The sequence below is a fragment of the Hyperolius riggenbachi genome, chromosome 4 (genome assembly GCF_040937935.1).
Source record: "Hyperolius riggenbachi isolate aHypRig1 chromosome 4, aHypRig1.pri, whole genome shotgun sequence".
NCBI classification, from domain to species: Eukaryota; Metazoa; Chordata; class Amphibia; order Anura; family Hyperoliidae; genus Hyperolius; species Hyperolius riggenbachi.
In genome coordinates, this window is record NC_090649.1 from 9593112 (window position 1) to 9614621 (window position 21510).

The 21510-nt window shown below is 54.2% G+C and overlaps 1 protein-coding gene across 5 annotated transcripts in view; it reads left to right on the forward strand.

Annotated features, from left to right (window-relative positions):
- Nucleotides 1-9826: 9826 nt before the first annotated feature.
- The window catches only part of LOC137571121 (zinc finger protein 544-like), a 119433-nt gene continuing 107749 nt past the window's right edge, over nucleotides 9827-21510 (forward strand). For 3 of the 5 annotated variants that reach the window (XM_068279830.1, XM_068279832.1, XM_068279831.1), the window contains exons 1-2: nucleotides 9828-9946; nucleotides 11060-11137. In XM_068279830.1, coding sequence (XP_068135931.1) covers nucleotides 11117-11137 — 21 coding nt within the window. In that variant the 5' untranslated portion in view covers nucleotides 9828-9946; nucleotides 11060-11116. Of the gene's footprint in view, nucleotides 9947-11059; nucleotides 11138-21510 lie in introns of all 5 variants that reach the window. The other 2 variants (XM_068279833.1, XM_068279834.1) reach the window with 1 other exon arrangement.

Here is a 21510-nt window from a genome sequence, read left to right on the forward strand (position 1 = left end):
AGGTCACACCGCTGAGGGTTGTCTCCCCATAGGTCACACCGCTGAGGGTCATCTCCCCACAGGTCACACCGCTGAGGGTCACCTCCCCCATAGGTCACACCGCTGAGGGTCATCTCCCCCATAGGTCACACCGCTGAGGGTTATCTCCCCATAGGTCACACCGCTGAGGGTCATCTCCCCATAGGTCACACCGCTGAGGGTTATCTCCCCATAGGTCACACCGCTGAGGGTCATCCCCCCACAGGTCACACCGCTGAGGGTCATCTCCCCACAGGTCACACCGCTAAGGGTCATCTCCCCACAGGTCACACCGCTGAGGGTCATCTCCCCACAGGTCACACCGCTGAGGGTCATATCTCCCCATAGGTCACACCGCTGAGGGTTATCTCCCCATAGGTCACACCGCTGAGGGTTATCTCCCCACAGGTCACACCGCTGAGGGTTATCTCCCCACAGGTCACACCGCTGAGGGTCATCTCCCCACAGGTCACACCGCTGAGGGTCATCTCCCCACAGGTCACACCGCTGAGGGTCGTCTCCCCATAGGTCACACCGCTGAGGGTCATCTCCCCACAGGTCACACCGCTGAGGGTCACCTCCCCCATAGGTCACACCGCTGAGGGTCATCTCCCCCATAGGTCACACCGCTGAGGGTTATCTCCCCATAGGTCACACCGCTGAGGGTCATCTCCCCATAGGTCACACCGCTGAGGGTCATCTCCCCATAGGTCACACCGCTGAGGGTCATCCCCCCATAGGTCACACCGCTGAGGGTCATCTCCCCACAGGTCACACCGCTGAGGGTCATCTCCCCACAGGTCACACCGCTGAGGGTCATTTCCCCACAGGTCACACCGCTGAGGGTCATATCTCCCCATAGGTCACACCGCTAAGGGTTATCTCCCCACAGGTCACACCGCTGAGGGTTATCTCCCCACAGGTCACACCGCTGAGGGTCATCTCCCCACAGGTCACACCGCTGAGGGTCATCTCCCCACAGGTAACACCGCTGAGGGTCATCTCCCCACAGGTCACACCGCTGAGGGTTGTCTCCCCATAGGTCACACCGCTGAGGGTCGTCTCCCCACAGGTCACACCGCTGAGGGTCGTCTCCCCCATAGGTCACACCGCTGAGGGTCATCTCCCCACAGGTCACACTGCAGAGGGTCATCTCCCCATAGGTCACACCGCTGAGGGTCATCTCCCCATAGGTCACACCGCTGAGGGTCACCTCCCCCATAGGTCACACTGCTGAGGGTTATCTCCCCACAGGTCACACCACTGAGGGTCACCTCCCCCATCGGTCACACCGCTGAGGGTCATCTCCCCACAGGTCACACCGCTGAGGGTCATCTCCCCATAGGTCACACCGCTGAGGGTCACCTCCCCCACAGGTCACACCGCTGAGGGTCATCTCCCCCACAGGTCACACCGCTGAGGGTCATCTCCCCCACAGGTCACACCGCTGAGGGTCATCTCCCCATAGGTCACACCGCTGAGGGTCACCTCCCCCACAGGTCACACCGCTGAGGGTCATCTCCCCCACAGGTCACACCGCTGAGGGTCATCTCCCCCACAGGTCACACCGCTGAGGGTCATCTCCCCACAGGTCACACCGCTGAGGGTCATCTCCCCACAGGTCACACCGCTGAGGGTTATCTCCCCATAGGTCACACCGCTGAGGGTCACCTCCCCCACAGGTCACACCGCTGAGGGTCATCTCCCCCACAGGTCACACCGCTGAGGGTCATATCTCCCCATAGGTCACACCGCTGAGGGTCATCTCTCCACAGGTCACACCGCTGAGGGTCATCTCCCCCATAGGTCACACTGCTGAGGGTCATCTCCCCACAGGTCACACCGCTGAGGGTCATCTCCCCACAGGTCACACCGCTGAGGGTCATCTCCCCACAGGTCACACCGCTGAGGGTCATATCTCCCCATAGGTCACACCGCTGAGGGTTATCTCCCCATAGGTCACACCGCTGAGGGTCATCTCCCCATAGGTCACACCGCTGAGGGTCACCTCCCCACAGGTCACACCGCTGAGGGTTATCTCCCCACAGGTCACACCGCTGAGGGTCATCTCCCCATAGGTCACACCGCTGAGGGTTATCTCCCCACAGGTCACACCGCTGAGGGTCACCTCCCCACAGGTCACACCGCTGAGGGTCATCTCCCCACAGGTCACACTGCTGAGGGTCACCTCCCTCATAGGTCACACCGCTGAGGGTCATCTCCCCACAGGTCACACCGCTGAGGGTCATCTCCCCACAGGTCACACCGCTGAGGGTCATCTCCCCATAGGTCACACCGCTGAGGGTCATATCTCCCCCATAGGTCACACCGCTGAGGGTCATATCTCCCCACAGGTCACACCGCTGAGGGTGATCTCCCCACAGGTCACACCGCTGAGGGTCATCTCCCCACAGGTCACACCGCTGAGGGTCATCTCCCCACAGGTCACACCGCTGAGGGTCATCTCCCCATAGGTCACACCGCTGAGGGTCATCTCCCCATAAGTCACACCGCTGAGGGTTATCTCCCCATAGGTCACACCGCTGAGGGTCATCTCCCCACAGGTCACACCGCTGAGGGTCATCTCCCCATAGGTCACACCGCTGAGGGTCATCTCCCCATAGGTCACTCCACTGAGGGTCATCTCCCCATAGGTCACACCGCTGAGGGTTATCTCCCCCTAGGTCACACCGCTGAGGGTCATCTCCCCACAGGTCACACCGCTGAGGGTCATCTCCCCATAGGTCACACCGCTGAGGGTTATCTCCCCATAGGTCACACCGCTGAGGGTCATCTCCCCATAGGTCACACCGTTGAGGGTTATCTCCCCATAGGTCACACCGCTGAGGGTCATCCCCCCATAGGTCACACCGCTGAGGGTCATCTCCCCACAGGTCACACCGCTGAGGGTCATCTCCCCACAGGTCACACCGCTGAGGGTCATCTCCCCACAGGTCACACCGCTGAGGGTCATATCTCCCCATAGGTCACACCGCTGAGGGTTATCTCCCCATAGGTCACACCGCTGAGGGTTATCTCCCCACAGGTCACACCGCTGAGGGTTATCTCCCCACAGGTCACACCGCTGAGGGTCATCTCCCCACAGGTCACACCGCTGAGGGTCATCTCCCCACAGGTCACACCGCTGAGGGTCGTCTCCCCATAGGTCACACCGCTGAGGGTCATCTCCCCAAAGGTCACACCGCTGAGGGTCACCTCCCCCATAGGTCACACTGCTGAAGGTCATCTCCCCCATAGGTCACACCGCTGAGGGTTATCTCCCCATAGGTCACACCGCTGAGGGTCATCTCCCCATAGGTCACACCGCTGAGGGTTATCTCCCCATAGGTCACACCGCTGAGGGTCATCCCCCCATAGGTCACACCGCTGAGGGTCATCTCCCCACAGGTCACACCGCTGAGGGTCATCTCCCCACAGGTCACACCGCTGAGGGTCATCTCCCCACAGGTCACACCGCTGAGGGTCATATCTCCCCATAGGTCACACCGCTGAGGGTTATCTCCCCATAGGTCACACCGCTGAGGGTTATCTCCCCACAGGTCACACCGCTGAGGGTCATCTCCCCACAGGTCACACCGCTGAGGGTCATCTCCCCACAGGTCACTCCGCTGAGGGTCATCTCCCCATAGGTCACACCGCTGAGGGTCATCTCCCCATAGGTCACACCGCTGAGGGTCATCTCCCCATAGGTCACACCGCTGAGGGTTATCTCCCCATAGGTCACACCGCTGAGGGTCATCTCCCCATAGGTCACACCGCTGAGGGTTATCTCCCCCTAGGTCACACCGCTGAGGGTCATCTCCCCACAGGTCACACCGCTGAGGGTCATCTCCCCATAGGTCACACCGCTGAGGGTTATCTCCCCACAGGTCACACTGCTGAGGGTTATCTCCCCACAGGTCACACCGCTGAGGGTCACCTCCCCACAGGTCACACCGCTGAGGGTCATCTCCCCACAGGTCACACCGCTGAGGGTTATCTCCCCATAGGTCACACCGCTGAGGGTCACCTCCCCATAGGTCACACCGCTGAGGGTCATCTCCCCATAAGTCACACCGCTGAGGGTCGTCTCCCCACAGGTCACACCGCTGAGGGTCACCTCCCCCATAGGTCACACCGCTGAGGGTCATCTCCCCCATAGGTCACACCGCTGAGGGTTATCTCCCCATAGGTCACACCGCTGAGGGTCATCTCCCCATAGGTCACACCGCTGAGGGTTATCTCCCCATAGGTCACACCGCTGAGGGTCATCCCCCCATAGGTCACACCGCTGAGGGTCATCTCCCCACAGGTCACACCGCTGAGGGTCATCTCCCCACAGGTCACACCGCTGAGGGTCATCTCCCCACAGGTCACACCGCTGAGGGTCATATCTCCCCATAGGTCACACCGCTGAGGGTTATCTCCCCATAGGTCACACCGCTGAGGGTTATCTCCCCACAGGTCACACCGCTGAGGGTCATCTCCCCACAGGTCACACCGCTGAGGGTCATCTCCCCACAGGTCACACCGCTGAGGGTCATCTCCCCATAGGTCACTCCGCTGAGGGTCATCTCCCCATAGGTCACACCTCTGAGGGTCATCTCCCCATAGGTCACACCGCTGAGGGTCATCTCCCCACAGGTCACACCGCTGAGGGTAATCGCCCCACAGGTCACTCCGCTGAGGGTCATCTCCCCACAGGTCACTCCGCTGAGGGTCATCTCCCCATAGGTCACACCGCTGAGGGTTATCGCCCCACAGGTCACTCCGCTGAGGGTCATCTCCCCATAGGTCACTCCGCTGAGGGTCATCTCCCCATAGGTCACACCGCTGAGGGTCATCTCCCCATAGGTCACACCGCTGAGGGTCATCGCCCCACAGGTCAATCCGCTGAGGGTCATCTCCCCATAGGTCACACCGCTGAGGGTCATCTCCCCATAGGTCACACCGCTGAGGGTCATCTCCCCACAGGTCACACCGCTGAGGGTCATCTCCACACAGGTCACACCGCTGAGGGTTATCCCCCCATAGGTCACACCGCTGAGGGTCATCTCCCCACAGGTCACACCGCTGAGGGTTATCTCCCCACAGGTCACACCGCTGAGGGTCATCTCCCCATAGGTCACTCCGCTGAGGGTTATCGCCCCACAGGTCACTCCGCTGAGGGTCATCTCCCCATAGGTCACACCGCTGAGGGTTATCTCCCCATAGGTCACACCGCTGAGGGTCATCTCCCCATAGGTCACACCGCTGAGGGTTATCTCCCCCTAGGTCACACCGCTGAGGGTCATCTCCCCACAGGTAACACCGCTGAGGGTCATCTCCCCATAGGTCACACCGCTGAGGGTCATCTCCACATAGGTCACACCGCTGAGGGTTATCTCCCCATAGGTCACACCGCTGAGGGTCATCTCCCCATAGGTCACACCGCTGAGGGTTATCTCCCCCTAGGTCACACCGCTGAGGGTCATCTCCCCACAGGTCACACCGCTGAGGGTCATCTCCCCATAGGTCACACCGCTGAGGGTTAACATCTCCCCACAGGTCACACCGCTGAGGGTCATCTCCCCACAGGTCACACCGCTGAGGGTTGTCTCCCCATAGGTCACACCGCTGAGGGTCATCTCCCCACAGGTCACACCGCTGAGGGTCACCTCCCCCATAGGTCACACCGCTGAGGGTCATCTCCCCCATAGGTCACACCGCTGAGGGTTATCTCCCCATAGGTCACACCGCTGAGGGTCATCTCCCCATAGGTCACACCGCTGAGGGTTATCTCCCCATAGGTCACACCGCTGAGGGTCATCCCCCCACAGGTCACACCGCTGAGGGTCATCTCCCCACAGGTCACACCGCTAAGGGTCATCTCCCCACAGGTCACACCGCTGAGGGTCATCTCCCCACAGGTCACACCGCTGAGGGTCATATCTCCCCATAGGTCACACCGCTGAGGGTTATCTCCCCATAGGTCACACCGCTGAGGGTTATCTCCCCACAGGTCACACCGCTGAGGGTTATCTCCCCACAGGTCACACCGCTGAGGGTCATCTCCCCACAGGTCACACCGCTGAGGGTCATCTCCCCACAGGTCACACCGCTGAGGGTCGTCTCCCCATAGGTCACACCGCTGAGGGTCATCTCCCCACAGGTCACACCGCTGAGGGTCACCTCCCCCATAGGTCACACCGCTGAGGGTCATCTCCCCCATAGGTCACACCGCTGAGGGTTATCTCCCCATAGGTCACACCGCTGAGGGTCATCTCCCCATAGGTCACACCGCTGAGGGTCATCTCCCCATAGGTCACACCGCTGAGGGTCATCCCCCCATAGGTCACACCGCTGAGGGTCATCTCCCCACAGGTCACACCGCTGAGGGTCATCTCCCCACAGGTCACACCGCTGAGGGTCATTTCCCCACAGGTCACACCGCTGAGGGTCATATCTCCCCATAGGTCACACCGCTAAGGGTTATCTCCCCACAGGTCACACCGCTGAGGGTTATCTCCCCACAGGTCACACCGCTGAGGGTCATCTCCCCACAGGTCACACCGCTGAGGGTCATCTCCCCACAGGTAACACCGCTGAGGGTCATCTCCCCACAGGTCACACCGCTGAGGGTTGTCTCCCCATAGGTCACACCGCTGAGGGTCGTCTCCCCACAGGTCACACCGCTGAGGGTCGTCTCCCCCATAGGTCACACCGCTGAGGGTCATCTCCCCACAGGTCACACCGCAGAGGGTCATCTCCCCATAGGTCACACCGCTGAGGGTCATCTCCCCATAGGTCACACCGCTGAGGGTCACCTCCCCCATAGGTCACACTGCTGAGGGTTATCTCCCCACAGGTCACACCACTGAGGGTCACCTCCCCCATCGGTCACACCGCTGAGGGTCATCTCCCCACAGGTCACACCGCTGAGGGTCATCTCCCCATAGGTCACACCGCTGAGGGTCACCTCCCCCACAGGTCACACCGCTGAGGGTCATCTCCCCCACAGGTCACACCGCTGAGGGTCATCTCCCCCACAGGTCACACCGCTGAGGGTCATCTCCCCATAGGTCACACCGCTGAGGGTCACCTCCCCCACAGGTCACACCGCTGAGGGTCATCTCCCCCACAGGTCACACCGCTGAGGGTCATCTCCCCCACAGGTCACACCGCTGAGGGTCATCTCCCCACAGGTCACACCGCTGAGGGTCATCTCCCCACAGGTCACACCGCTGAGGGTTATCTCCCCATAGGTCACACCGCTGAGGGTCACCTCCCCCACAGGTCACACCGCTGAGGGTCATCTCCCCCACAGGTCACACCGCTGAGGGTCATATCTCCCCATAGGTCACACCGCTGAGGGTCATCTCTCCACAGGTCACACCGCTGAGGGTCATCTCCCCCATAGGTCACACTGCTGAGGGTCATCTCCCCACAGGTCACACCGCTGAGGGTCATCTCCCCACAGGTCACACCGCTGAGGGTCATCTCCCCACAGGTCACACCGCTGAGGGTCATATCTCCCCATAGGTCACACCGCTGAGGGTTATCTCCCCATAGGTCACACCGCTGAGGGTCATCTCCCCATAGGTCACACCGCTGAGGGTCACCTCCCCACAGGTCACACCGCTGAGGGTTATCTCCCCACAGGTCACACCGCTGAGGGTCATCTCCCCATAGGTCACACCGCTGAGGGTTATCTCCCCACAGGTCACACCGCTGAGGGTCACCTCCCCACAGGTCACACCGCTGAGGGTCATCTCCCCACAGGTCACACTGCTGAGGGTCACCTCCCTCATAGGTCACACCGCTGAGGGTCATCTCCCCACAGGTCACACCGCTGAGGGTCATCTCCCCACAGGTCACACCGCTGAGGGTCATCTCCCCATAGGTCACACCGCTGAGGGTCATATCTCCCCCATAGGTCACACCGCTGAGGGTCATATCTCCCCACAGGTCACACCGCTGAGGGTGATCTCCCCACAGGTCACACCGCTGAGGGTCATCTCCCCACAGGTCACACCGCTGAGGGTCATCTCCCCACAGGTCACACCGCTGAGGGTCATATCTCCCCATAGGTCACACCGCTGAGGGTTATCTCCCCATAGGTCACACCGCTGAGGGTTATCTCCCCACAGGTCACACCGCTGAGGGTTATCTCCCCACAGGTCACACCGCTGAGGGTCATCTCCCCACAGGTCACACCGCTGAGGGTCATCTCCCCATAGGTCACTCCGGTGAGGGTCATCTCCCCATAGGTCACACCTCTGAGGGTCATCTCCCCACAGGTCACACCGCTGAGGGTCATCTCCCCACAGGTCACACCGCTGAGGGTCATCTCCCCATAGGTCACACCGCTGAGGGTTATCTCCCCACAGGTCACACCGCTGAGGGTTATCTCCCCACAGGTCACACCGCTGAGGGTCATCTCCCCGCAGGTCACACCGCTGAGGGTCATCTCCCCATAGGTCACTCCGCTGAGGGTCATCTCCCCATAGGTCACACCGCTGAGGGTCATCTCCCCACAGGTCACACCGCTGAGGGTTATCTCCCCCTAGGTCACACCGCTGAGGGTTATCGCCCCACAGGTCACTCCGCTGAGGGTCATCTCCCCACAGGTCACTCCGCTGAGGGTCATCTCCCCCATAGGTCACACTGCTGAGGGTCATCTCCCCCCACAGGTCACACCGCTGAGGGTCATCTCCCCCATAGGTCACACCGCTGAGGGTCATATCTCCCCCTAGGTCACACCGCTGAGGGTTATCGCCCCACAGGTCACTCCGCTGAGGGTCATCTCCCCATAGGTCACACCGCTGAGGGTCATCTCCCCACAGGTCACTCCGCTGAGGGTCATCTCCCCCATAGGTCACACTGCTGAGGGTCATCTCCCCCCACAGGTCACACCGCTGAGGGTCATCTCCCCCATAGGTCACACCGCTGAGGGTCATCTCCCCACAGGTCACACCGCTGAGGGTCATCTCCCCACAGGTCACACCGCTGAGGGTTATCTCCCCACAGGTCACACCGCTGAGGGTCATCTCCCCACAGGTCACACTGCTGAGGGTCATCTCCCCCCACAGGTCACACCGCTGAGGGTCATCTCCCCATAGGTCACACCGCTCAGGGTTATCTCCCCACAGGTCACTCCGCTGAGGGTCATCTCCCCCATAGGTCACACTGCTGAGGGTCATCTCCCCCCACAGGTCACACCGCTGAGGGTCATCTCCCCCATAGGTCACACCGCTGAGGGTCATCTCCCCACAGGTCACACCGCTGAGGGTCATCTCCCCACAGGTCACACCGCTGAGGGTTATCTCCCCACAGGTCACACCGCTGAGGGTCATCTCCCCACAGGTCACACTGCTGAGGGTCATCTCCCCCCACAGGTCACACCGCTGAGGGTCATCTCCCCATAGGTCACACCGCTCAGGGTTATCTCCCCACAGGTCACACCGCTGAGGGTCATCTCCCCACAGGTCACACCGCTGAGGGTTATCTCCCCATAGGTCACACCGCTGAGGGTTATCTCCCCACAGGTCACACCGCTGAGGGTCACCTCCCCTATAGGTCACACCGCTGAGGGTCACCTCCCCCTAGGATCTTCCTATAGGTCACACTCTGAGTCTCTCTTGTTGTACATTAATATATTCATACACAGTAAAAATGACAATAATAACTATATAATTATAAACATAATACAATAATTCAGGGCTGAGGATGGAGCAGCGATAACGTGATTGGGTGAAGACTTAGGGGTGGGAGGAGCCAGGCAGGCACAGCAGCGGGTGGGCGTGGTCAAAGCAGCGCTGCGGGATCTGAGCGGTGACGTCACGGGCGGGATCCCGGGTCGACGCGCATGCGCGGTGCTGCTGTCATGGCGGCGCCCGGAGAGCGAAACCTCCGCTGATCCGTCTCTGACCGGAGCCGCTGCTGCCCGGTATGTGACGTCACTACTACCGCTAGAGCCCCACCCACCCCTCTATCCGGATCAGTGCGTGCCTCCTCTCAGTGCTGTGCCCACCCACCTCCCCTCCCCCCATATTGTACCTCCCCTCCCCCCTCATACTGTACCTACCTCCCCTCCCCCCCATATTGTACCTACCTCCCCTTTCCCCATATTGTACCTCCCCTATATTGTACCTCCCCTCCCCCCCCCCATACTGTACCTACCTCCCCTCCCCCCATACTGTACCTCCCCTCCTCCCATACTGTACCTCCCCTCCCCCATACTTTACCTTCCTCTCCTCCCCCCATACTGTGCCTACCTCCCCCCATTCTGTACGTCCCCCCCCCCATACTGTACCTACCTCCCCTCCCCCCATATTGTACCTCCCCTTTATTGTACCTCCCCTCCCCCTCATACTGTACCTACCTCCCCTCCCCCTATACTGTGCCTACCTCCCCCCATACTGTACCTCCCCCCCCCCCCCACTGTACCTCCCCTCCCCCCATACTGTACCTACCTCCCCTCTCCCCATATTGTACCTCCCCTTTATTGTACCTCCCCTCCCCCCTCATACTGTACCTACCTCCCCCCCCCCTCCATACTGTACCTACCTTCCCCCCATATTGTACCTCCCCTATATTGTACCTCCCCTCCCCCCATACTGTACCTACCTCCCCCCCCCCCATACTGTACCTACCCCCCCTCCCATATTGTACATCCCCTCCTCTTTCATACTGTACCTACCTCCCCTCCCCCATACTGTACCTCCCCCCCCCCCCACACCTACCTAATTAGCCCTGGGGAGAACACTGCTCCCCTCCCCCCTGATACTGTACCTCCTCCCCCATACTGTACCTACCTCCCCTCCCCCATACTGTACCTACCTCCCCTCCTCCCATACTGTACCTCCTCCCCCATACTGTACCTACCTCCCCTCCCCCATACTGTACCTACCTCCCCTCCCCCATACTGTACAATGATCAGTAACACGTGCATGTTCCTCTGTGGATGTGACCTCTCTCTGACCACTGCAGAGGAGTACAGCTGTGTATTCTTGTCTGTACAATGATCAGTAACACGTGTTGTTGGCATGTTCTCCTGCAGGTTCCTCTGCGGATGTGACCCTTCCCTCTCTGACCACGCCTGTAGAGAGATCTCATCATGGCCGCCCACGTGTACCACGTAAGCCAGAACCCTAGAAGGGTTCCTACACTCCAGTGCATGTCTTCTTCTAGTAGGTCGCACGGTCATTTGAATTTAGAGAGGAACTTTAGCGTAAAGGGGGTAAAAATATAGTAAATCAACACACTGCAAAGTGAAGAGTTAAAAAAAACACAAGAGATCAAGAAATTGTTCATATAGTTTGATCCACATTCAGCCTGCATGTTATCATCTTTACTACTGGCAGACAAAAAAATATAGACAGTGTGAGAAAACGCGGAAAAGCCGCCGCCAATACTCAGAGTGAGGCGGCTGATTCCGTGTTTGACATGGCTGTTGGGACGCAGTTGGAACGCGGAGAAACCGCCGCATGCTCTAACTACAGGGCGGCGGATTCCGCGTCCAATGCGGCTAGTTGCTCGCATACCGTGTTTCCCCGAAAATAAGACACTGTCTTATATTAATTTTCCTTCCAAAATATGTGCTATGGCTTATTTTCAGGGAGGTCTTATATTTTGCGGTGGTAGCCAGATCCCCCCTTTAGTATTTAGCCAGATTCCCCCTGTATATATAGGCAGATTCCCTATTGGGGGGTATGTGGAGCAGGACCCTAGCGCCCATTCTAACTAGGGCTTATTTTAGGAGGATGCCTTATATTTCGAGTATACTCGAAATATGGGCTAGAGCTTACTTTTGGAGGATGTCTTAAATTCGGGGAAAGATGGTAGGCCTGCTTCTCTCAGTAAGGCGGAATGCGGAGGAAACGCCGCACGCTCAGACAGCGTGGCGGCGGATTCCGCATCCCATACAGCAACAACATTACAACACATGACTGGTGTGGCTTGGACTGATAGTCCACACTGGTTCAGGAGGACGCGTGCGCGCGCAGAGAGGCAGGGCCTTTATGGCAGTCAGAGGAGGGTCAGCTGACCAGGCCGGTCAGCTGACAATTGCAGCAACTTTCATTGGTCCAGCACTTAGGGGAGGCGCTGGTGAGCGCTAGTGTATATATACTGGGTGCTGGTCATTTCTCTGGTGTCTGGCGTTGCGATCACTACGTGGTAGCACTCAGACCTTGTCAGTATCTGTGATTATTAGACAGTTTCCAAGGTGTTGATGATCACGGAACTCACACCTTAGCCTAGGAATTCTGTTACTATCTGTATTGTCATCTAGACTAGTTTCCAAGGTGTTGACGACTACGGATCTCACACCTTAGTCTAGGAATTCTGTACCATCTGTATTATTTGTATGATCTAGTTAGTCCTGGAGTGTGAGAATCTTGGAGCTCACACTCAAGCTTAGACATTGTTGATTATCTGTTATGACCTTCTGCATTTCCGACCATTCTCCTGATCTCTGATTTTGTACCTTGTATTTCTGATTCTCTGTTGCCGATACCTGGCTAGTCTCTGGATTCTGTATCTGCCTATTGTCTCTGTACCTTATCTGTCCATGTGTTTACGACCTGGCTTGTCCGACCTCGAGAACTATCTCCCCTGTTAGGAGATAGTTCACAGATCTGTCAGTGACACTCCTCCACTGGTGTCACTCACGTTCTGTCCTTCCCACTGTCTCAGCCTGGCTCCACCCCTTGGGGAGTAGCAGGCTTGTGGAAGGAAGCTAACCCATCACAGTAGATCCTACTGTCTTGCTCACATTTCCTGGGTGCTTTCCTCAAAGTATACTGTTGCACCCAAACACTCTCATCTCAGGTGTCCAGAGGTTAGTAGATATATCTGATTATCGGTGATACTGCAGATCATCAATAATCGGGTATATTCTGCATTCTCGGTGATACTGCAGATCACCGGTAATCAGACCCTCTCTGTGTTACACCGATCGTTACAGACAGCACCAACTGCCATTATCTATAATATACGCAATGGCTTCAATTCATCAAAGGCTGTTCAATAATAAAAAAAAAAAAAAAGTCGGGAAAATACAGCATTCGGTATTTTAGATTTTATTTTTTGCTAATTCCTCAATATTTTCACAGGTACAGTAGTAGTTCAGTCATTTAGTTAAATACTATGCTTCAATTCACAAACACCTGTTCGGTAACAGCAGAGCACTGTGGAGTGTCTCTGTGTCGTTGGGCATTACAATAGTAAAGGTACGATACAATAAAATGATCCGATTTTACGGCAATTCAATAAAAACGATCAGATCTCCCGAAAAGATTGAAAGCTTTTTATTTTTAATTCGACTGAAAAATCCGATCGGATTTCCCGTTTTCTTCGATTTTTACCAATCTGGAATGCTAGATATTTTTCTTCAATCTTTCTAAAGATTGTATGGTGTGTGTTAGATTGTCAATTTATTAATACACACACCCTAGCAATTTTGTCAGTTTCCAATCATTTTTATCATAATTGAGGAAAAATTGAACATACGTGTGTGGTACATTGGTCATATTTTTGAAATGTTACAATCAGTCAGAAAAATTGATTGCAATGCTTAAATTGAACAGATATTTAAAAAATTGTATGGTGTGTGCCACCTTAACCACTTGAGGACCACAGTCTTTCTACCCCTTAAGGACCGGCCACTTTTTTTCCATTCAGACCACTGCAGCTTTCACGGTTTATTGCTCGCTCATACAACCTACCACCTAAATGAATTTTGGCTCCTTTTCTTGTCACTAATAAAGCTTTCTTTTGGTGCTATTTGATTGCTCCTGCGATTTTTACTTTTTATTATGCAAACATAGAGACAAAGTGGGTGAGCCGGCACTTGCTGTGTACTGTCTTTTATTCCAAAAGGTGGCATAACATAATTCCATATCACATAGACAATATGCGGTGGGTTAACATACCATAAAAGAAGGCTGCTGGAGGTGGGTGGGTGCTGGGCACAGAGGAGCCTGACGGCCGTTTCGCGCTAGGTACGCGCTTCCACGGAGGCTATAAGCTGTAAGCTGGCTGGCCGGGCTAAAATAGTTACCCTTGCGGCGTGCGGCGGACTTCCGGCGCTTGGAGCCGCCCATCCCACTCCCTGCAAACCAATCCTACGCTGGAGCGCATGTATGCGCTCCAGCGCCGGCTGGTGAGGGGGAGTGACGTCAGGTGAGGACGGAAGCTTAGACAGTCCACACTGCATTAGGTGGCTGTTATTGCTATTGCAATGGATAGCTTCCGTTCCTGGATTCGGCGCCATCATGTGGCGGAAGGTCTAACTGCGGCCCAGGAAAAGGGTGCAGTGTTAAAGTGACAATTCTTAGTGCAAAGACCTGAAACAAATATATCTACTATATAGTGATAAAAGCATTATTATCACAAGTGCATCTGAGTAAAATAGGGAAGATTAACAGCCCTAATACATTATAAAGTGACAAGTTGCCAATATATTAATTAAAAAGACTTGACTGTCATGGTGCACAAGTGACTAAAAATGCACATACAGGATGGGCATGCAAGAAAGGGGAAGAGTGAGAAGCAGGTATTATTAATATTATGCTGGACAATCCCTATTTATGGACGTCATAACACAGGGGGAAGGGGGAAAGGGAGGGGAAAAATGGGAAAAACTGGACAAGGGGAGGAAAGGGGGATGGGAGAAGGGGGCGGGGAGGGAGGGGTAGGGAGGTGGGAAGGAAAGACAGGAATAGGAAGGAAGGGAAGGAAGGGAAGGGGGAAGGAGAAGGGGGAGGATAGAGGGTGTTCAGGAACCATGGGGGGTACCCCTAACTTCGCTGGAATACATCAATACTTCATACACATTTCATGGATCCAGGAAACAGGAAAAGTCAGTATAATCATTTAAGCCCAACGGGCCCATGGCATCAGTTCCCAAGATGAGGAGCACCTCCTCCCTCTTAAGCCTCTTCTCACGATCTCCTCCTCTATTTAAGGGAGGAACATGACGTCACTCCCCCTCACCAGCCGGCGCTGGAGCGCATACATGCGCTCCAGCGTAGGATTGGTTTGCAGGGAGTGGGATGGGCGGCTCCAAGCGCCGGAAGTCCGCCGCACGCCGCAAGGGTAACTATTTTAGCCCGGCCAGCCAGCTTACAGCTTATAGCCTCCGTGGAAGCGCGTACCTAGCGCGAAACGGCCGTCAGGCTCCTCTGTGCCCAGCACCCACCCACCTCCAGCAGCCTTCTTTTATGGTATGTTAACCCACCGCATATTGTCTATGTGATATGGAATTATGTTATGCCACCTTTTGGAATAAAAGACAGTACACAGCAAGTGCCGGCTCACCCACTTTGTCTCTATGTTTGCATCTTCTATCCACACGTAGCCTGAGCACGCTGTCTGCACTTAAGGTTTAGAAGACTGCCCTTCCTGCCGTTTCCCTCCCAGTACATGCAGTGAGCTGTAGTGCCGACTCCGTTCCCTTCTTTCACCTGTGATACACCCATTACTTTTTATTATATTCATTAAAAAAGACATGAATTTTGGCAAAAAAAATGATTTTTTTTTTACTTTCTGTGCTGACATTTTTCAAATAAAGTAAAATTTCTGTATACACGCAGCGCGAAAAATGTGGACAAACATGTTTTTGATAAAAAAAAACCCATTCAGTGTATATTTATTGGTTTGGGTAAAAGTTATAGCGTTTACAAACTATGGTGCAAAAAGTGAATTTTCCCATTTTCAAGCATCTCTGACTTTTCTGACCCCCTGTCAGGTTTCATGAGGGGCTAGAATTCCAGGATAGTATAAATACCCCCCAAATGACCCCATTTTGGAAAGAAGACATCCCAAAGTATTCAGTGAGAGGCATGGTGAGTTCATAGAAGATATTATTTTTTGTCACAAGTTAGCGGAAAATGACACTTTGTGAAAAAACACAATTAAAATCAATTTCCGCTAACTTTTGACAAAAAATAAAATCTTCTATGAACTCACCATACTCCTAACGGAATACCTTGGGGTGTCTTCTTTCTAAAATGGGGTCATTTGTGGGGTTCCTATACTGCCCTGGCATTTTAGGGGCCCTAAACCGTGAGGAGTAGTCTTGAAACGAAATTTCTCAAAATGACCTGTGAAATCCTAAAGGTACTCATTGGACTTTGGGCCCTTTAGCGCAGTTAGGGTGCAAAAAAGTGCCACACATGTGGTATCGCCATACTCGGGAGAAGTAGTACAATGTGTTTTGGGGTGTATTTTTTCACATACCCATGCTGGGTGGGAGAAATACCTCTGTAAATGGACAATTGTGTGTAAAAAAATCAAAAGATTGTCATTTACAGAGGTATTTCTCCCACCCAGCATGGGTATGTGTAAAAATACACCCCAAAACACATTGTACTACTTCTCCCGAGTACGGCGATACCACATGTGTGGCACTTTTTTGCACCCTAACTGCACTAAGGGGCCCAAAGTCCAATGAGTACCTTTAGGATTTCACAGGTCATTTTTGTTTCAAGACTACTCCTCACGGTTTAGGGCCCCTAAAATGCCAGGGCAGTATAGGAACCCCACTAATGACCCTATTTTAGAAAGAAGACACCCCAAGGTATTCCGTTAGGAGTATGGTGAGTTCATAGAAGTTTTTATTTTTTTGTCACAAGTTAGCGGAAATTGATTTTAATAGTTTTTTTTCACAAAGTGTCATTTTCCGCTAACTTGTGACAAAAAATAAAATCTTCTATGAACTCACCATACTCCGTACGGAATACCTTTGGGTGTCTTCTTTCTAGAATGGGGTCATTTGTGGGGTTCCTATACTGCCCTGGCATTTTAGGGGCCCTAAACCGTGAGGAGTAGTCTTGAAACCAAATGTCGCAAAATGACCTGTGAAATCCTAAAGGTACTCATTGGACTTTGGGCCCCTTAGCGTACTTAGGGTGTAAAAAAGTGCCACACATGTGGTACCGCCGTACTCAGGAGAAGTAGTATAATGCGTTTTGGGGTGTATTTTTACACATACCCATGCTAAGTGGGAGAAATATCTCTGTAAATGACAATTGTTTGATTTTTGTACACACAATTGTCCATTTACATAGAAATTTCTCCCACCCAGCATGGGTATGTGTAAAAATACACCCCAAAACACATTATACTACTTTTCCTGAGTACGGCGGTACCACATGTGTGACACTTTTTTGCAGCCTAGGTGCGCTAAGGGGCCCAACGTCCTATTCACAGGTCATTTTGAAGCATTTGTTTTCTAGACTACTCCTCGCGGTTTAGGGCCCCTAAAATGCCAGGGCAGTATAGGAACCCCACAAGTGACCCCATTTTAGAAAGAAGACACCCCAAGGTATTCCGTTAGGGGTATGGTGAGTTCATAGAAGATTTTATTTTTTGTCACAAGTTAGTGAAAAATGACACTTTGTGAAAAAAAAACCAATAAAAATTAATTTCCGCTAACTGTTGACAAAAAATAAAATCTTCTATGAACTCGTCATACACCTAACAGAATACCTTGGGGTGTCTTTTTTTCTAAAATGGGGTCACTTGTGGGGTTCCTATACCGCCCTGGCATTTTACAGGCCCAAAACCGTGAGTAGTCTGGAAACCAAATGTCTCAAAATGACTGTTCAGGGGTATAAGCATCTGCAAATTTTGATGACAGGTGGTCTATGAGGGGGCAAATTTTGTGGAACCGGTCATAAGCAGGGTGGCCTTTTAGATGACAGGTTGTATTGGGCCTGATCTGATGGATAGGAGTGCTAGGGGGGTGACAGGAGGTGATTGATGGGTGTCTCAGGGGGTGGTTAGAGGGGAAAATAGATGCAATCAATGCACTGGGGAGGTGATCGGAAGGGGGTCTGAGGGGGATCTGAGGGTTTGGCCGAGTGATCAGGAGCCCACACGGGGCAAATTGGGGCCTGATCTGATGGGTAGGTGTGCTAGGGGGTGACAGGAGGTAATTGATGGGTGTCTCAAGGTGTGATTAGAGGGGGGAATAGATGCAAGCAATGCACTGGCGAGGTGATCAGGGCTGGGGTCTGAGGGCATTCTGAGGGTGTGGGCGGGTGATTGAGTGCCCTAGGGGCAGATAGGGGTCTAATCTGATAGGTAGCAGTGACAGGGGGTGATTGATGGGTAATTAGTGGGTGTTTAGGGTAGAGAATAGATGGAAACACTGCGCTTGGGTGGTGATCTGATGTCGGATCTGCGGGCGATCTATTGGTGTGGGTGAGTGATCAGTTTGCAGGTTAGGGGCTGATTGATGGGTGGCAGTGACAGCGGGTGATTGATGGGTGGCAGTGACAGGGGGTATTTGATGGGTGGCAGTGACAGGGGGTGATTGATGGGTGATTGATAGGTGATTGACAGGTAATCAGTGGGTTATTACAGGGGAGAACAGATGTAAATATTGCACTGGCGAATTGATAAGGGGGGGGGGTCTGAGGGCAATCTGAGCGTGTAGGCGGGCGATTGGGTGCCCGCATGGGGCAGATTAGGGTCTGATCTGATGGGTAACAGTGACAGGTGGTGATAGGGGGTGATTGATGGGTGATTGATGGGTAATTAGTGGGTGTTTAGAGGAGAGAATAGATGGAAACACTGCGCTTGGGTGGTGATCTGATGTCGGATCTGCGGGCGATCTATTGGTGTGGGTGGGTGATCAGTTTGCCCGCAAGGGGCAGGTTAGGGGCTGATTGTTGGGTGGCAGTGACAGGGGGTGATTGATGGGTGATAGGTGATTGGCAGGTGATTGACAGGTGATCAGTGGGTTATTACAGGGAAGGACAGATGTAAATATTGCACTGGCGAATTGATAAGGGGGGGTCTGAGGGCAATCTGAGCGTGTAGGCGGGTGATTGGGTGCCCGCAAGGGGCAGATTAGGGTCTGATCTGATAGGTAACAGTGACAGGTGGTGATAGGGAGTGATTGATGGGTAATTAGTGGGTGTTTAGAGGAGAGAATAGATGTAAACGCTGCGCTTGGGTGGTGATCTGATGTCGGATCTGCGGGCGATCTATTGGTGTGGGTGGGTGATCAGATTGCCCGCAAGGGGCAGGTTAGGGGCTGATTGATGGGTGGCAGTGACAGGGGGTGATTGATGGGTGATTGACGGGTGATAGGTGATTGGCAGGTGATTGACAGGTGATCAGTGGGTTATTACAGGGAAGGACAGATGTAATTAATGCACTGGCGAATTGATAAAGGGGGGGGGGTCTGAGGGCAATCTGAGAGCGTGTGGGCGGGTGATTGGGTGCCCGCAAGGGGCAGATTAGGGTCTGATCTGATAGGTAACAGTGACAGGTGGTGATAGGGGGTGATTGATGGGTAATTAGTGGGTGTTTAGAGAAGATAACAGATGTAAACGATACATTTGGGAGGTAATCTGACGGCGGGTTTGCGGGCGATCTAATGGTGTGGGTGGGTGATCAGATTGCCCGCAAGGGGCAGGTTAGGGGCTGATTGGGTGGCAGTGACAGGGGGTGATTGATGGGTGATAGGTGATTGGCAGGTGATTGACAGGTGATCAGTGGGTTATTACAGGGAAGAACAGATGTAATTAATGCACTGGTGAATTGATAAGGGGGGGTCACAGGGCAATCTGAGCGTGTGGGCGGGTGATTGGGTGCCCGCAAGGGGCAGATTAGGGTCTGATCTGTTAGGTAAAAGTGACAGGTGGTGATAGGAGGTGATTGATGGGTGATTGATGGGTAATTAGTGGGTGTTTAGAGGAGAGAATAGATGTAAACAATGAATTTGGGAGGTGATCTGATGTCGGATCTGCGGGCGATCTATTGGTGTGGGGGGGTGATCAGATTGCCCGCAAGGGGCAGGTTAGGGGCTGATTGATGGGTGGCAGTGACAGGGGGTGATTGACGGGTGATTGACAGGTGATCAGGGGGATAGATGCATACAGTAAACAGGGGGGGTGGTCTGGGGGGGGGTCTGGGGAGAATCTGAGGGGTGGGGGGTGATCAGGAGGGGGCAGGGAGCAGGGGGGGGGATAAAAAAAAAATACCGTTGACAGATAGTGACAGGGAGTGATTGATGGGTGATTAGGGGGGTGATTGGGTGCAAACAGGGGTCTGGGGGGTGGGCAGGGGGGGTCTGATGGGTGCTGTGGGCGATCTGGGGCAGGGGGGGGGAGAAATCAGTGTGCTTGGGTGCAGACTAGGGTGGCTGCAGCCTGCCCTGGTGGTCCCTCGGACACTGGGACCACCAGGGCAGGAGGCAGCCTGTATAATACACTTTGTAAACATTACAAAGTGTATTATACACTTTGTATGCGGCGATCGCGGGGTTAACATCCCGCCGGCGCTTCCGTATAGCCGGCGGGATGTTGCGGCGGGCGAGCGGTGACAGTAGCCGGCGGAGGATCGCGTCACGGATGACGCGATCGCTCCGCCCATGCCCTTAGAAGGACCGCCGCCTCTGTGGGTGAGCCGGTCCTTCAGGGCTCCACTTCCCGGCCGCCTCTGTGCGTTAGGCGGTCGGGAAGTGGTTAAGAGGCATCCCTGACATCCCTTAGATGTACATCAGAATCAGAAACCTTTATTTCGCCAAGCATGACATGGATCCATGCTTGGAATTGATTTGGCACAGTACAAATGGCTCAAGAGGAAGAAGACCTAGATAGAAAACAAGCTAGCAGACATCATCCAATACATTATACATCCGTTACATTATACATCACAGTTTCAATATGACATTAGATGCCACCAATTAGTCACGTGGGCCGGTTGACTGGTTTGCCGTGTCCCCGCCCGAGTATGTGGAGGGAATTAAGGAGGCTGACAGTCGAGGGGAAGAATGAGTTGCTGTGTCTAGTGGTCTTTGTGGCAATGGCACGTAACCTCCGCTCCAGTGGAAGCAGATTGAAGTAGCGGTGGCCTGGGTGTGAGGGGTCGTTGGCAATCCTCAGTGCCCTAGATCGCAGTCTATTGTTATGTAAGAGGGCAAGTGGGGGGGAGGGAGCTCCCATTGATTCTCTCCGCCGACCTGATAACTCTCTGTAGTCTGTTCCTGTCACTGGTGGTGGCGCCAGCATACCAGACCAAGATGGAAGAGCAGAGGATTGATTCAATGGTGGCGGAGTAGAAACTAGTCAGAATCTCTCGGGTCATGCCGAACGTCTTCAGCTGGCTGAGGAAGTGCAGTCTCTGCTGGGCTTTCCGCTGGGGGGCGGTGATGTTAGGCTTCCAGCTGAGATCTCTGGAGATGGTAGTGCCCAGAAGTCGGGCACAGGGAACTCTAGCTACCTCAGTGCCGTCAATGTAGATTGGAGGTGGAGCGGGAGCCGATTCTTCCTAAAATCAACGATTAGCTTGACCGGTTTTTGCAGTGTTGAGCACCAGCCTGTTCTCCTTGCACCAGTTACAGATTCTCTCCACCTGCTGACAGTACTCCTCGATGTTATCCTTTGTGACAAGGCCAACAATGGTGGTGTCCATGTTGGTTATACTGTTTGTTATACTGCCTCTGCTGCTCTGAATCTGTCTATTAGTCTTTCTTAACATTTTGTTTAATTG